Raw genomic sequence first — 16,077 nt, 5'->3', positions numbered from 1 at the left:
AGAGTATGTAAACACCTGTTTTCTACCAGCGTGAGTTAGAACACCGCCGTATTTAAGAATCATAAGAGCCTCTACAGGTCTTTATTCTTCGCCTTCACCATCCCACTTCAGCGGCTTCAGTTGAACCTTCCTGTATATCCCTGAGAAATTTCCTCCCTGCGCCATTCCAAAAGGTTCTCTGCTGTGAGAAAATGATCTCATGAATTAAATAAAAAATGCATAATGCTAGCATACTTATAAGATAGTATATTCAACAAAAAAATATGATATAAGATAGTATTACTAAATGATACTATGTAATACTTTCCCGGACAATATTCAACAAAGAGAGAGAAAGTACTAAAGAACCTCTTCAAGAACTGCTTTAACTTCGCGAAGCTTCTCAGCATGTTCAATCAAGGTTTTCTGGATCACTATCACTCTCACGACCTGGTCTACATATAAAAAAAGGAAGACCATATTGTCGTTACCAGTATTCAACACATGGAAAAGATAGACCAGACATGCTTTTTGGAGACAAGACACAAAGAGTTGAGTTCAGGGTTCTAAAGATGAGGAGCCTTTGCGTCTAAACACATTTTTCTTAGCACACAAGCAGCATTGTCGTAATACATTAATAGTATGAGAGGAGAGATTTGTGAATAATACTTTAAAGAATGAAGAGAGAATGTTTGTATTTTAAGACCTTGGGTATCTCCTATATATATACAGTCTATTTACAAGGGTAAACTAAATCGATAAAATTTAATGATTTCAACTTGCGCAAGTAATCCATATTGTGAATAAATGATTTGCATATTTAATGATTTCAACTTGCGCAAGTAATCTATACTAGGTAGTAACCCGCGCCTTGCGCGGGATGAGCTGATTAAATTTGGACTTTGCGAGATTAAAAAACATTAAATCTGATTAATTTGGATATTAGTTTGTTTTGGATTAATAGTTTCGGGTGTTAATGAGGAGGATATAGATTGGCCATTTTATGTAGTAATTATATAAAAACTACAAAGAAGTCAGTAAGAATCAGAAAACTATTTTAAATCAAAAACCTCAATTACATTATAATAAGTATCTGTATCTCATTCTTTCAAATACAAAGATTGGTCTAAATATAAATAGGTATTGTAAAAATAAATTCAAAGGAAAAGTAAGATTGAATAACTTCAAGACTTCAGAAATCGATGCTTGGAATCCTGCAATTAAAAAATTTCAATATATTAGGAATAACCAATGGATATATTTTATATAATTACTCATATAAAATAACAAACTTTGAATGCTATGCTTACTGAGATTTGAAGAACTGAATCTCTGGGATGTTAGAATCAAACAAAATATCAGAACCACCTTCCATGTTTGTAACATAATTGAAACCACCTATAAAGTAATATCGACAATAAGAACACAAACCAAAAAATTCTGAATATAAAATTAAAGATTGCAAATAAATATACTATACCTTCTCCCCACTCAATTCACCATAACCTTAAAACAATTACTACAACATCTGCAGTATTAGCACGCCAGAATGCATTTAAACGATGGGCTAGAGCTCCATAAGCAACACACTGTATATGAGTGTACCTGATAATATCGGGAAAGTTATCAGTCAATATTACTTCCACAGCCATGGTCGTATTTAAATAAAATTAACAGATGCATCAAATGAAAAGTACAAACCCGAGATTTATTAAGGCGAACTCCAACGAATACATAATTGAGTTATAAATGTTGGCAGGTTGAGATAGCTTAGTAGCTACAAGATCTCCTACACGCACCAATGCTCCACAAAGATCTACATAACAATATTTTTTTTCAGAGTTTAGTAGAATTAGTTAACAATCTAAGAAAGAGTACAAGATAGTTAACATACCGATGCAGTACATAGGATGATAAAGACCCCTCTTTATACCACGAAAATTTGCACAGCATAGAAAGTTAGAACCGTTCACTGGTTGTATCTTCCTAAACAAACTCAATTCAACAAACGTCCTACTAAATGGTCAACCGTTTTAGATACAAATACATGTGTACATTGACGTAAACACCTTATAACTAAGTATTTACCACAACTGAGATATCTAATTTTTTTGGAAGTTAAAATATTATTTTTCTTAATGCTTCTTTCACTATCGACCAAATTGTAGTAAAATAATTTGTCTTGATAATTTTCATTTCTTTTTTTAACTATTATCCGTTTAGAAACTATAATATGAAACCATTGGTTCGACATCACGACTATCTAAGATTCATAACATGAAAACAAACAAATAATATTAATTTTTGATTATCACACGAAAAAAACCAAAAACATCAAACATTTTAACCGAAAAAACCAAATAAATATTGATTAAATAGATTTTCGTTTACAACTGATATATAGTTAACAGAAGCCTTCGAAATGTGGTATCGTGAGAACAATGATTTTAGTGTACAATGATTTGGTAAATCACGTGGTATACATAATTTTGTATTGGACACTATGGCTTGTATCAAATCACAGATTATAGACAATTTTATTGCTGTAGTTCTCTCTGATTTTGTTTTTAAAAATATAAGATTCCTTTCTGATGTAAATATATTTTTGAAGTTTAACGTAGCAAAATGTTAATTAAAAAATAAAAGAAAACAAATGGTGATAAATAAAAGGAAGTATTGGACACAATCTACACGTTCTTCTGCTTCACTCTAACACATGTGTTGTGTCTGTTCTCTTCTTTGTCTTCTTCTTCCCTCCTCTTTCTTTTTCAAATTTGATTCGTTCACTTTCAGATTCTCTCACCAGACACAAACTCCATATTCACTCCGACAGTGGAAACATTTTATCTCTTCCTTTTTCTTTCTCACTTTATGTTCATCACGACGAACACTACGCTTACATGAAATTCAGCAACTTCATAAAACACTATGCTGCAAAAACTAAACGCGAAAGGATACAAAAGGATATGAAGGCCAAGACAGATGCATGAGCAATTTCTTCATCCCAAGAAGATAGTTAGGACTCAAGAACTTATCTAAAACCAGTTGACACCACATGACGAGCAAGAGCAGGGACTAAGTATGGACAATGTCGAACCCAACATCTGAAACTGATTGAACAATGGCCCAAGGATAACAAACCTCTGGCTACATACAAGGAATGCAGCACCAAGACACAAAACCAGGGACAATCAATCCCGTCGAACTGCAGAAGACACACCACTCACCAATCCCAAGATCCACATACGTTATGAAAGTAGTCCAAGGCAGAAAGCTCAAGTCCACAGTGGCTCGACAGAGAAGTCAAGACCCAGAAAAAGAGAGAACAAAGGTGAGAAAGGAGCCTTACATTGAAGGGGAGAAGGGATGACTTCAATGTTGCTGAATGGCGGATATAAACCGGAGGAGAAGACCCACCATGACCGAGCTCATCGCACCTTCGCCTGAAACACGAGAACTGGACTAGACGACAACACATGGGACCGGAACAGCAAAGAAGTTACAAGTGGCATGAGACCGTACCACCGGACGAAGCCGCAGAGACTTGCCGGAGCTGGGAAGTAAGGTCACATCGTGTCTTACTGCAAGGTTTCAACCACCGGGAGACAAATCCGGCGGTGGAAACTTGAGACACCTTGTCTCCGAGAACCGGAGTGAGAAAACCACACGACACTGTTTGAACAATCACCCCCTCCGTTTGCCTCACCGCCACACATGAGAGCAGATCGACGAAGGAGGAGGACACCCACTGGGCCACGCGCCGTCGTTAAAAAAAACTAAATTAATGTCTTTTTAGTTTTAAAATGTTATGTCCAAATCTATTAACTATTCAATCTATTAAAAATAAAAAATTAGTTAACTGAAAGTTATATTTTTAAATATAAGAAACTTGAGAAATGAAAATTTTAATTTTTTTTTTCAAAATCTAAATATCCGAACCAGATCCGAAATAACCAAATCCGAACTAAAAATACCTGAACCCGACCCGAAGTATAGAAATACTCGAACGGGTTCTATACCACTATACTGAAATACCCAAAAATCTGAAATACCCGACCCGAACCCAAACCGGTACCCAAGGCTAAACTAAATCGATAATTATTATCCCCTAGCTATATATGGGCTTAACGAAATTGACAATAGTTTTGGGCTTGTCTACATAAGCGATTGATTTAAATAAATGAAAAATAAAATTCAAAAAAATCGACAAATAGAATTATAACAATTTTTCTGAGAAGCTCTATATTAATGTACCTCAGCAAAAATCATTAAAGTGACTTCTCTTTTAATGTATAGGAAGATAAAGAGATGTAAAGAAGAGACCATTTATTGTGCCAATGGCTATAACAAAATTTATACCCAAACAAATAGAGAATGAAGACTTTAAGGTCGTTCATATATACAAAGGACCTACACATTCTACTCAGTCCTAAAATGTTTAACATATATATGCAAACCAACCCAAATACTGTATATATGTAATATGTACACAATGTCAACCAAATTGATTGTCGAACAAATCTGTTATTTTTAATTTTACTTCTTATCCACACACCTTGAGTTTCATTTCAATTGAGGAATCTTGAAAAGCAACGTAACAAACAGAAAGAATTGTTCAAATATGGGATTTCTGTCCTCACTCAATCTAAAATATGATCTTCCTCATATATCATAATCGCCTCAATCCATCTATAATCAACCAATAAAATTAATTTGAATAGAAAGCAAAACCGAGTTGTTGAAATGAATTAATAATACGTGGCCAAAGTAGCATGAGCAGTTTTTATGGAGTAATACATGCAGTTTTATGCATTTATAACCTTCTTTCTCATTATCGTTGTCATCATTTTACATCATTTATGATTGTATATATGCATTTTAGTTTATTTATTGTAGTTAGGTTGCATTTCACATTTACATACTCTTCGAGTCCTCTTAAGGGTTATTGGAGTTTATGAGAGGATGGATACTTGGAATAGAGGAGAAACAAGAGCTAGGGAAGGGGTTCTTCATACCTGAAAATTTGACTTGGGTGAAGCTCTTAACAATCCAAATTGAAGCTCATCTTTTGGAACGAAATAGGAAATAGAGTTATCTATCGAATGAAAGTAGTTTTAAATCATTTGGAAATATACCCCCAAAGTTATGACCGAATTAATGAAAATATATCAACCCTTATTGGGAAAAATTCCGATAATCCACCCAGCGGTCATTTCCAGCGGGTGAGCGGTGACCGTTCGATTCCCACAAAAGTAAATATTAATATTTACATTTTGACCAAACTTGACCCACGTTGACACTATTTTTTGGATAACATGTTTAGTTTGTATTTTCCATATAAAACTAAGTTTTTTACTTCTTACTTGTTTTAAGATCTAAACAATATCTTACACTTTGGATCAAGATGAATATGAATATGACAATGATATCACTCAAATTACCCTAACTAGTGAATTACTCTCTCGAATAAGAGTTTCAGTTGTAGTACTTAGGGATCGAATTCACTGGAAGCTAGGGAACCTAATAAATCTAATCAGATTGATTAAGCTAGGTTGATTATGATTAAATAGAAAGTTGCAAGTTTGTGAGCAAGGCAGTTGCTCGATTGATTTGATTGGGGTTTTGGCACTTAGATGAAAGTAGCTACACTTAGGGTTTTTATTCAGGTAATCAAGATTATAATCCTATAGATGCCTAATAAGTTTTATGCATGATATTATAGAGCTCAACACTTAACAAACCATTAGGCTCTCGTTTTTTAGGTTTGTTTATTGACCTGATATAAGTGTCGATCGATGATTCTATAGGAATATCGATCGATACAGTTGTTGAACCGTCGACCGATTATTCGATTAGAATATCGATCGACGCGTTTGGTCAAGCTTTAATGCGCGGATTGAATGTGCTCACTAAGCTTCCTAGATCAGCTCTCGCCTTACTCTAGCAATCTTAGCTCAATTAGGATGGATTCAGGGTGAGATGCAAGGGATGACCTTTACCTCAAACTCCTAGATCAAGTTCTAGGTAGCTAAACTAGAAAAATACTTTAATGACAATCCTAATGATGAATATCACAACTTAGCATTGGGGCTAATCCCTCATAACTTATTTAAACCCTAAACCTAACAAGAGAACTACTCAGACATGGCTAAGCAATTCATAACATCAATTAGGTATAAAAACTGCATAGATAAATAAATAGATATATCAATGGAGTTCCAATCACAAATCTCTTTGGATCTTCTCTCCAATCTACTATAAATCATAGAAAACCTTTTGCTGTGAAAATAGTAAAACAAGAAAGCACACTTTGCCTCTAACATATTGGCAAGCTTATATAATTAGGTTAAAACTCGTTGGGGGTAATCTTGTAAATCGGTGAAGACTTGGGCTCTAAGTCGGCTGAAACCAAACGGGCTTTCTGCGCGATTCGCCGTCGACCGATATCACAGGATGTGCATCGATCAATTATTTTCTCTGAATGTCGACCGATGGTCTTGTTCGATGGTGAGCTCGGATGCTATCTCCAAATATCTTCAAAATGCTCCAAAATCATCACTTTTTTCCAAATCACTAATGATTCTATAAACATACTAAATAGACTCTATAATATAATAATTAATTATTAAAACACCTATAAACCATGACTAAAAGTGGATAAAATCCATGGCCTATCATACAACTAATGAAAGATTTCTCACCTTTATCTTTATGTATTTGTCTTATCTTTGTGCTTCATTTTGAGTATTAGTGAAAAATTTCTTATAGCTTCTAGTAGTAGATTTGGGGGTGTCTCTAAAATTGTAACTCTACTCGCATTATGGAAGAAGGTGTATATGTGTACTTTCTAGGTTTCCGACCCTTGATCAATATTCTTAATATTCACGGTTGGGCAAAAATCAAATTCAGAAACACACAAAACTTGAGTATAATTAAATTTTGTTCAAAAAAAAAAAAAGAAAACAAAACAAATATTGATAACATGTCAAACTCATGGCGATGCTTGAAATAGGGGGCACAAATGAAGTGGCCGATCAATAGTCATTCACTTCTGTTTGTGTTGACACTCCAACTTGTCTATTGGGTCTCCTGTCAAAACTTCTTATAAACTTGTGAAGTTGCTTTGATTCTACCTTTCATATTGATATCTCACTCTAACCACTCTTCTTCCGTCATTTTCTTTTTGTATTGAAAATTTCAGACAAGAGATTAAGATTGTATAAGATAGGATTTAGAGTGGTTTCTCTTCTCTTCATATACTTGTAACTGAGTAAATATATACTATATTACTTACAAATTAAGTTTACAGTAGTTATATTCAAATGATAACCATTGTGTTTTTTATGCATATTAGTAGGCAATCAATCGAAAATATGATGATGTAGCTAGATTACAGACTAAACATATATGTGTCAAAATCGAAATCATTTCTTTATTTATTAATAAAGCAAACTAACCTCAAAACTCACCGACCTCATCTCTTGCGGTACAAATCAGAGTAACATAGACAAGCAAATATTTAATTTTAAAAGGAAAATAAATGGACCAACAACTACTCCTAGCTACTCCTCATATATAGTTATCTCCTCATGAGAAATAGATTATCATTCTGTATGATCAAACATGGGAAGTGAAGTAATAAATCCGATCAAACCACGGTTCGATCTGAGCATGTCGAGAAGAACCCGAAAACCATGGTCGTCAAGTCTCGTCAGCGAGATGCAACACCAAGACCTGTCCACGCAAAGCGCACAACCAGATAAAGGAAAAGAGCAAGACAAAGACCTAGAGATTGATCGTAAGAGTTTGAATAATCTGATGAGAAGCGAGCAAGAACCGAATGAAGAAGCTAATGTCAAAAACAAGAACTCTCTAGGTCAACATTTCGGGGAAGACGAAGGGACCAAGCAGACGATGCAACTGGTGGTCAAGAAGCAAGGTGGGGAAAGTGGTGTTAAATTTAAAGGTATGATGGGTCGATATGTTAAGGTTTTGAGCGGTTTGATGAAGGCCAAACGTGACCGCAAAACATCGGCCTTGCGGTTTAAAACATGATTTCGAATATACGTACATTCATGTGCCTAATACGTGTATTTAGTTTAAAAATGTTTCGCGTACGTACGTATTATTGATGAGCACATATGTTGTTTTGCATATTTGTTTTGACTTTTGAGTATGTAATTATAGCCGCTATTTGAACATCCGTACATGCAGCTTTCTAAGGACAGAAATTAGGATGACAAATCAAAGTGACACAGAGATTATTAATTAAAAAATATTAAATTTAAAAAAAAATAGGTACAAAAAATAAAAACGCTAATTTTAACGACGCTAACGTTTTTAACTAAACCCTAAACCCTAAATCTTAAATTTTAAACACTATACCCTAAATTCTAAACCAAAATCCAAGCCCCTAAACCCAAACCCTATACCCTAAACCCTAAACCCAAATTATATACCCTAAACCCAAAAACTAAACTATAAACCTAAACTCTATACCCTAAACCCAAGTCTTACACCCTAAACCCAAACCGTAAACCTTAAACCCTAATCCTAGACCCTAAACCCAAATTATATACCTTAAACCCAAAAAATAGACTATAAACCTAAACCCTATACCCTAAACCCAAGTCTTAGACTCTAAACCCAAACCGTAAACCTTAACCCAAACCCTATAGCATCTAAGTTTGGGGTTTGAGTAGGGTTTACCATTTGGGTTTTAGGTCTAGGATTTGAGTTTAGGGTATAGGTTTTGGGTTTAAGATTTATGGTTTGGGTTTAGGATTTACCGTTTGGACTTATAGTTAATGTTTTGGGTTTAGGATATATAATTTGGGTTTAAGGTTTACGGTTTGGGTTTAGGGTATATAGTTTAGGTTTATAGTCTAGTTTTTGGGTTCAGGGTATATAATTTGGATTTAGGGTCTAGGATTAGGGTTTAGGGTATAGGGTTTGGGTTTGGGTTTAGGAGTTTGGATTTGGGTTTAAAATTTATGGTATAGGGTTTAGAATTTAAGATTTAGGGTTTAGGGTTTAGGGTTTAGCTGGAAGCGTTAGCGTCGTTAAAATTAGTGTTTTTATTTTTTGTAGCTATTTTTTATTTAATTTAATATTTTTAATTAATAATCTATGTATCACTTTGATTAGTCATAAAGGGTGGGGTTAATTTAAAGGTTCACCATAGGAGGTGAAACTAAGTTTTAATTGGTTTTGAATATCATTGCATGTTTTTGGTTATTTCTCAACAAAGGTTTCTCATTATTTAATTTTAATATAATATAATTTAATAAATAAATTTTAAATAACTATAAAGAATAATCGACAAAATGACACATTAACAGTTTTTCAGATTTCTTTTTGAATTTCTTGCATACAAAAAATTATCTCTTCGATTCTACATTTTTTAGTTTTCTTTTTTTTTTTTGCTAAATATTTTTTTGGTTTTCTTACTTTTATACTTATTTTATTATTTAAATTGTGAGAAAATTGTTTAAAACTTCATAGTTGAGAATGCTCTAAAAATCTCATTACATTAGTTTTGTTGTGTTTTGAGCTCTTAATAAATGTTTTCCTATTTCACCCAAAATAAATAAATAAATAAAATTTCCTATTAGATTTTTATTTCTCCGACTACTTTTTGAGATATTATGGTGCTATAGTAGATCTTTGCTTACTTGTAGGTGGACATTCGGTTTATGATTGTAAGTTTGTAACTTTAAAATTAGTTTAGTAGTTTACGATTCTAAAATCTTTTAAAGAAACAAAAACAAAACATGATGAAACAAGCAAAGAATATGGCTCTAGGGATTAAGAGCTTTTGTTTGTATGTTCCACTTGCTATTTTCAAATCTCAAGTGGGAAAATGTAAAGAGAGAATTTGTGGTATATTCATAAGAGGTAACAAAATGTACAATATAGCTATGCTACAGTACATGTCCACCGAAGTGACAGGTTTCGTCCAAAATTGACAAAAATCATTCTGCAAGCGCGTGAGCGTTTAAAAGCCGACGAAAGGTAATAGCCATGTGTTTAATTTCGTTGTACTAAATCTATGCATAGACTAGTCTGCCATTTCTATAACCTAATACTAAACTTAATTATTTAAAGCACTGTAATTTTTCGTCCAGTTTGAATGTAAGCTGCAAATTGCAAGCATTAGCACTACAAGAAAATAGTGATATTGTAACATATTTTCTGCAACGTTATTTTTCTTGAAATTTGGTAACAAATTTTACCATGTTTTTTCAATGATAAATACATATCAACAGTTAAATACAAATTCACCACAAACCAACGACAAAAAAAATCGTTACAAAATTCTGTTACCAGTTTGCAAGTTTTTTACTACTTATAAAAAATTTCTTGCAAATTTTCTATGAAAAATTCAAAGAAAATGAGATGTGGCTTTTGGAGAAAGGAAAGAAAGTACCATGTTTTAATATGTGACATGTTTATCACTGTATTTCCAACATCTTTATGTATTTTAGGATATTTCTTTTATTTAAAAGTTAATATATATTCCCCTTAAAAGATTTTTTTACATATTATTTCATCAATATAATTTCGAACCAAAATTTATTAAATTTATACTGAATAACGAAAACTTAACTAACTAAAGTAAACTAGATTTTCAATTGTTTAGTTATACTCATCTTATATTTCAAATTTCACTATATATTTTTGACAATTTGTTGAATTATAATTCTAGAGTATCATTTTGTTATAAAATGAAACCAACACGCTAATATATCTTTTTTTGTAACTGATATATATCATTTTATTCATAGTTCGGTGTATATCACCACGCCAGAAATTTTCTAAAATAGGATACCATCATATACGTGAACTTAGGGATATGATTCTTGAGCAATTAAGATTTTCTCTTTTCTCGATTCTTTATAAATATGATTTCTCAATTTTGTTGTTATACTTGTGGAGAATTATATAAGTTTCCATTTCTGCTTCCTCTTCAACGAAAGAGAGATTGTGAAACTAGAATTACACATAGCGCATGCCAGTTAATTAACGAAGGTAACAAACAAAACCCTTACTTCAAAGTGTTTAATATTGGTAATTTGGTGGTGTATACTTTGTATTTGTTTTGTTCTATGATATTCATTTAAAAATTTTACTATTACTTTTTTTTATTTCAGATTCAGGATGAATCCTAGTCGATGTGCTAGAGGATGGAGAAAAACGGAGTCAAAGAATCAATATATATGGCAGCCAAATCAACATATGTTTCCTGTGTTTCCAATCCATCAAAAGAAGAAAATATAACGATATAGAATTGTTCATTTTTCTTAGAAGCATGGTTTTTAATAATTGTTTAATATTGTTGTAACATTTGATTATTTAATAAAATTAGTTATTTGATTAATTCATATTTTTATTTTTATTATTTTAAATTTGAAAATAACCATCACATTTGGAATATTGTGACATAGCAAATATAATTCCAAAACAAATACAATTTAACAAAGTTGCGTTAGAATGATATTGTCGTAGTATGTATTATGTATAGCAACAAATTGAGTGAGTTTAGAATTGCAAAATCTGTTGTAAAGATACAACAAATTTGCAAGACAAATGTTATTGCACTATTACGATGGATTTAGCAATAAATCAATCCATTACAAAATTTGCAATATTTTCGCAACAAAAGGAATTTGCAACAATCAATCAGCAACACCGTATAATTCATTACGGTTTCATTGCAAATATACATTTGCAACAATATATTGACCTACTGCAATATTTTTTCTTTATTGCAATATCATTATTTTCTTGTAGTGTAGAAGCAACAGTAAGAAGTGCAACGGAGTTACGAATAACGGGGTGACAGTCACCGCAACAGATAATTCCCCATGTTTGGTTTGTGAATAAACACCAAAATAGACTATACTATCGTCAATGTAGTATGTGCATATTGCCAAACAAACTATTGGCCACCAATTTTGTTTAGGTTCCACTTTCCTATGCGAGGGTGAATAAGTTCCCACGTACTGAGTGTTTGGCATGAAAGATATTGAATCATATCAAATAGGGAACCTAAGGAAGATATGTACTTTTAAAGACAAGAGAATAAACAAAATCTTGAGTGTTGCATGACAAAGAAATGCATAAGTTTGGGTCGAAACAGGTTGTCCCACAGATGGAAACTAGGAAAGCTTTATTTAGGGGGAATTAGAAAAGTATTTGAACTATAAGACGATACTTGTCTGAGGAATCCGCACCGACAGGCCATGGAGCTTTGGAAACGGATGCACTTGACATGGCAGATGCCAGGTGATACAGCCTCTTACCATAACATGGGGGCAGCAATGGTTGATGGAACATGGAATTTCTAGATCTGGAAAGCAATCCTCCAACATTATTGCACGGTTGGTGCAGGCGTAACATGTGCAACATAATAAGCAAGAATGTGGTTCCATTAAACCAAACATATATGACGGAATAGTGGTGTATGAAAAAACGCAAACAGTAGGCTATATTATATTCAATGTAGTATGATCACATTATCAAAAACACAAATGACTTCCAATACAATATGTTTATATTCTCCTATGTGTTGTTGCATAAGTTCCAAGTGGTGTCGTGTAGTTGTTGTGAGAAAGGGAAGTAGATCCAATATGGAAATGGATGGAGAAAGGTGCTTTAGGAGACACGAGAATAAACAAATGGTTTAAAAGTGCCTTTGTTAACTATACTAGATTACAAACATTATAGTATTGTAGTTGTTGTGACCTATACATGCATTCAACATTTTCCAGAAAATAATGTGTTTAGGCGTCTGTGGAAACATGCGAAACAATCATATGTAAAACCATATTAATATAGCGGTGCATTAAAGTAATAATGGACCATACATAACTTCCAAAATAATACACAAATTGAGCTGTCCGCCGCAGTAAAAAAAGGGATATTAGTCGCAAAGCTTAGTAAAACCGATAACTCATAAGTAACGTATGAGTAGAGAAAGCACAACATATGGGTTCCATCCAATAGGTCATTACGAGTATTGGTCGGGGTTGAAGTTGAGAAGGCTACAACTGCATATGTATTCGTTGTAAGTGACTCACATGTGAATGAGATACAATGGTTCATGCATTGTGTGGCATTCCAGTAGCACAACGTTGCCACACATATTACCCTGCAAAATATAAATCATATATGTCAACCACATAAACAAACTGTCGAGCCAGGATTAGATAGGGATCCTTATCCGTGGATAATCTGGTATATTTGGGAGGCCCGAAATGACAAGCTCTTTAGGGGAATAGACAGGGATCCACTGGAGCCAGTTCGTTATGCGGAAAGTGAGTGTCAAGCATGGTTCAACGCAAATGTGATGGTGTCACCTATTCCACAAGTTCACATTATTGAGGAATCCCAAGTCTTAAGTTTGGGTAATATATGCATGATAGATAGGTCTTGGACATCTACATCACAGTTCAGTGGGTGTGGATGGGTTTGGATGGATAGTTTGAAGAAGGTTCAACTTATGGGGACCCGGAATCACGTAAGATGAGAGTCTGCCTTGCATCCAGAAGTGGAAGCACTACGATGGGCGATGGAGAGTATGCTTCAGCATTCAACATGTCAGAGTTTTGGGACGGATTGCAAAGATTTGATCGCCGTGATTAAGGAGCCCCATGTTTGGCCAAGCTTTGCAACTGAATTGAAAAGGATAGAGACTCTGAAGATATGCTTTCTGGACTTCAAGATCATTCATATCCCATGAGCGCAAAATCGTATTTTCAGACTTTTTAGCTAAGACTGCGAGGTCTTTCTATAGAGAGTTATGTTTTATTGGTTGTTCAATTCTGGTCTGGCTACCCAGACCACCTCAAGTTTGGGTAATAGAATAGCCTTTCGTTGTCAAAAAAAAAAAACTGTATGCCAATAAAAAAATACACTGGTAACTAATCCATAATATACCAATTACACAAAACAAACCGTAGTCTATACTACTTCAATTAGGCTTATGGTATACACGTTATTCTACTAAATTAATTAATTGTACAACATATCTGAAAATATGATAGAATACTAGTAATCGATAGTACTAATAGTTTTCATGTACGATAGACATAGCATGCCCAACAAACTTCACAATGCCGAAACCAACTATTTCAACTAACATTTATCATTTACTATAGACACAACATGCACAGTACGACACAATCACGCACACATATATATATAACAAATTATACTATTACATTGTCTCATATAGAATAAACATACATAATTAAATGGAGAGAAGATTATAGTAAGCATGTCTACTATAGCCAATACGAGTAAAAAAGACATATCCATAGCTATACAAGTGACAACTAACATTTTCAATTTATTATAGGCAGAACATTTACACCATTCAACACAATCATGGAAGCATAACATATATAGATCATATTATTTTAAATTCTTTTGGGTAACTATACTATGAACATCTCTCATATAGTATATTCCTATCATCACACAACATCACTGTCTCCTCCATCCCTAACCCATAAATTTCTGCTGAAAAAATGAAGAAAACACTGAAACTGACCGAATCTGAAAAAAACAAAAGTGTTACCAATTTATTTTTTTGTCAATACAGAACGAGATCGGTTCGAAACTTAGACTATATGAAATCAAACCAAATTTACCTTGATTCATTGGCTTTGGAAACTCAATCGCGCCGGCGTGAAATTGAAAGAGCCACTAGAACCCTAACTTTCAATATCCTACTTATGCCGCACGACTGAACCGTTCATCGCTAATTTCAAATTTTCTATTCTCGAACTCAGATTTCCTCGCACTCTCTTCAAATCCTTATTTTTCGTCGCTAGCAAGAGTTTGAAAAGTAAAAACAATTTTCTCAGTTTGCAGAACAAAGAGAAGAAGCACTCATTTATGTTTACATCTGCATGAATGAATATTTTTTGATATTTTTCATAATAATATATAACATATCATAGCCAAAGTGGTGTTATGGATAATTTTTTTTTTTTTGAAACTAATTATGGGTATAAACTTAATTTCTCTTTTTTTTTTTATGTATATGCACTCTAATTTCCCAAATGTAAAATAAACGTTAACGCTAGCTAAAGATACCATAGAAATATTCTAGGTAGTTGTTTTAAGGACACATTGTGACATAGATGGACAGTATAACCGACGCTGTCTGACTGCGACTTCATTCGTCTCTCTTTTCACCAGTAGAATAATTGCAAGATCTGTTAATTTCCAAATGTTAATTATACGTAACTAATTTGCTAGTGAATCAAATAGTCTTTCCATTTTGCATATATATTATATATTGTCATATATTTAGAAGATGGATTACATCCCTCCACAAGGTCCATCGAATAACAGGACCTAGCCCAGCAAGCTGGCCTAATTTATTCGGCTCGGCGAGTAGAGTCGTCAGCTCGGCCCTAGAGGGTTTTTAGCCGTTGGCAAAGCCGACCAAAAGCACCCGGCTCGGAGGAACTTCACCCAGGCCCGTATACTCGGCTTCCTCGAACTAAGGCCCAGAGAAGACCGAAATTAGGGCATCAAGGAGAGGAAGCCTATAAAAGAGGAGAAGGGAACAAAAAGAAGGGAGATCGACTTGACACACACATATACTGAGCGGCTAGATCTAAGGTTTTTAGTCTCTCTTCATTCCTAATCGCTCTGTATCTCTCCCGGTTTGCTCCTCGAGCTCCGGCTTGTTTCCTTGATCTCCTGTCGCCCTTGTAACCCATTTAATCGGTCTAATAAAACGCCTTTGGTCATCCCATTTCGAGTTCTTTCAACCTAGTCGACCGAATCCCGTACAAACGATATATAGGGTTGAGCACTCTTGTTATCCATCTCATATTTGCTATTTGATATATACTTGGTCCGTAAAGTCAGATACTGACTAAATCGAGTATTATATACATCACAGTTTTTGTTTTTCCTTTTTCAACTCGATGCAATTTCTCTTTAATTAATAAAGTTTATGTATGGTCATTCCAAATTACATATATTTTCTCCCCTGTTCTAAAACTCGGACGCCTAGCCGAGTAGGCGTCGTCCGGCTCGGCGCTCGGCGGTAAGCAACCGCGGCGAATAAGGCCA

The 16,077-nt window shown here is 33.9% G+C and overlaps 1 protein-coding gene across 1 annotated transcript; it reads left to right on the top strand.

Moving 5' to 3' along the window:
* The first annotated feature begins 7,505 nt into the window (after positions 1 to 7,505).
* On the top strand, positions 7,506 to 8,180 carry LOC106340813. The gene has a single exon (XM_013779647.1). The coding sequence runs from the start codon at positions 7,603 to 7,605 to the stop codon at positions 8,032 to 8,034; it is 432 nt and encodes a 143-aa protein (XP_013635101.1). The 5' UTR covers positions 7,506 to 7,602; the 3' UTR covers positions 8,035 to 8,180.
* The last annotated feature ends 7,897 nt before the right edge of the window (positions 8,181 to 16,077 follow it).

This window comes from Brassica oleracea, chromosome C4, assembly GCF_000695525.1.
Source record: "Brassica oleracea var. oleracea cultivar TO1000 chromosome C4, BOL, whole genome shotgun sequence".
NCBI classification, from domain to species: domain Eukaryota; kingdom Viridiplantae; phylum Streptophyta; class Magnoliopsida; order Brassicales; family Brassicaceae; genus Brassica; species Brassica oleracea.
The sequence above is the reverse complement of the archived record's forward strand: the minus strand, read 5'-3'. Positions and strand labels throughout refer to the sequence as shown.

Bases quoted from the DNA above. Each gene is read 5' to 3' on its own strand.
- LOC106340813 (XM_013779647.1), top strand. From the start codon at position 7,603: ATGGGAAGTGAAGTAATAAATCCGATCAAACCACGGTTCGATCTGAGC.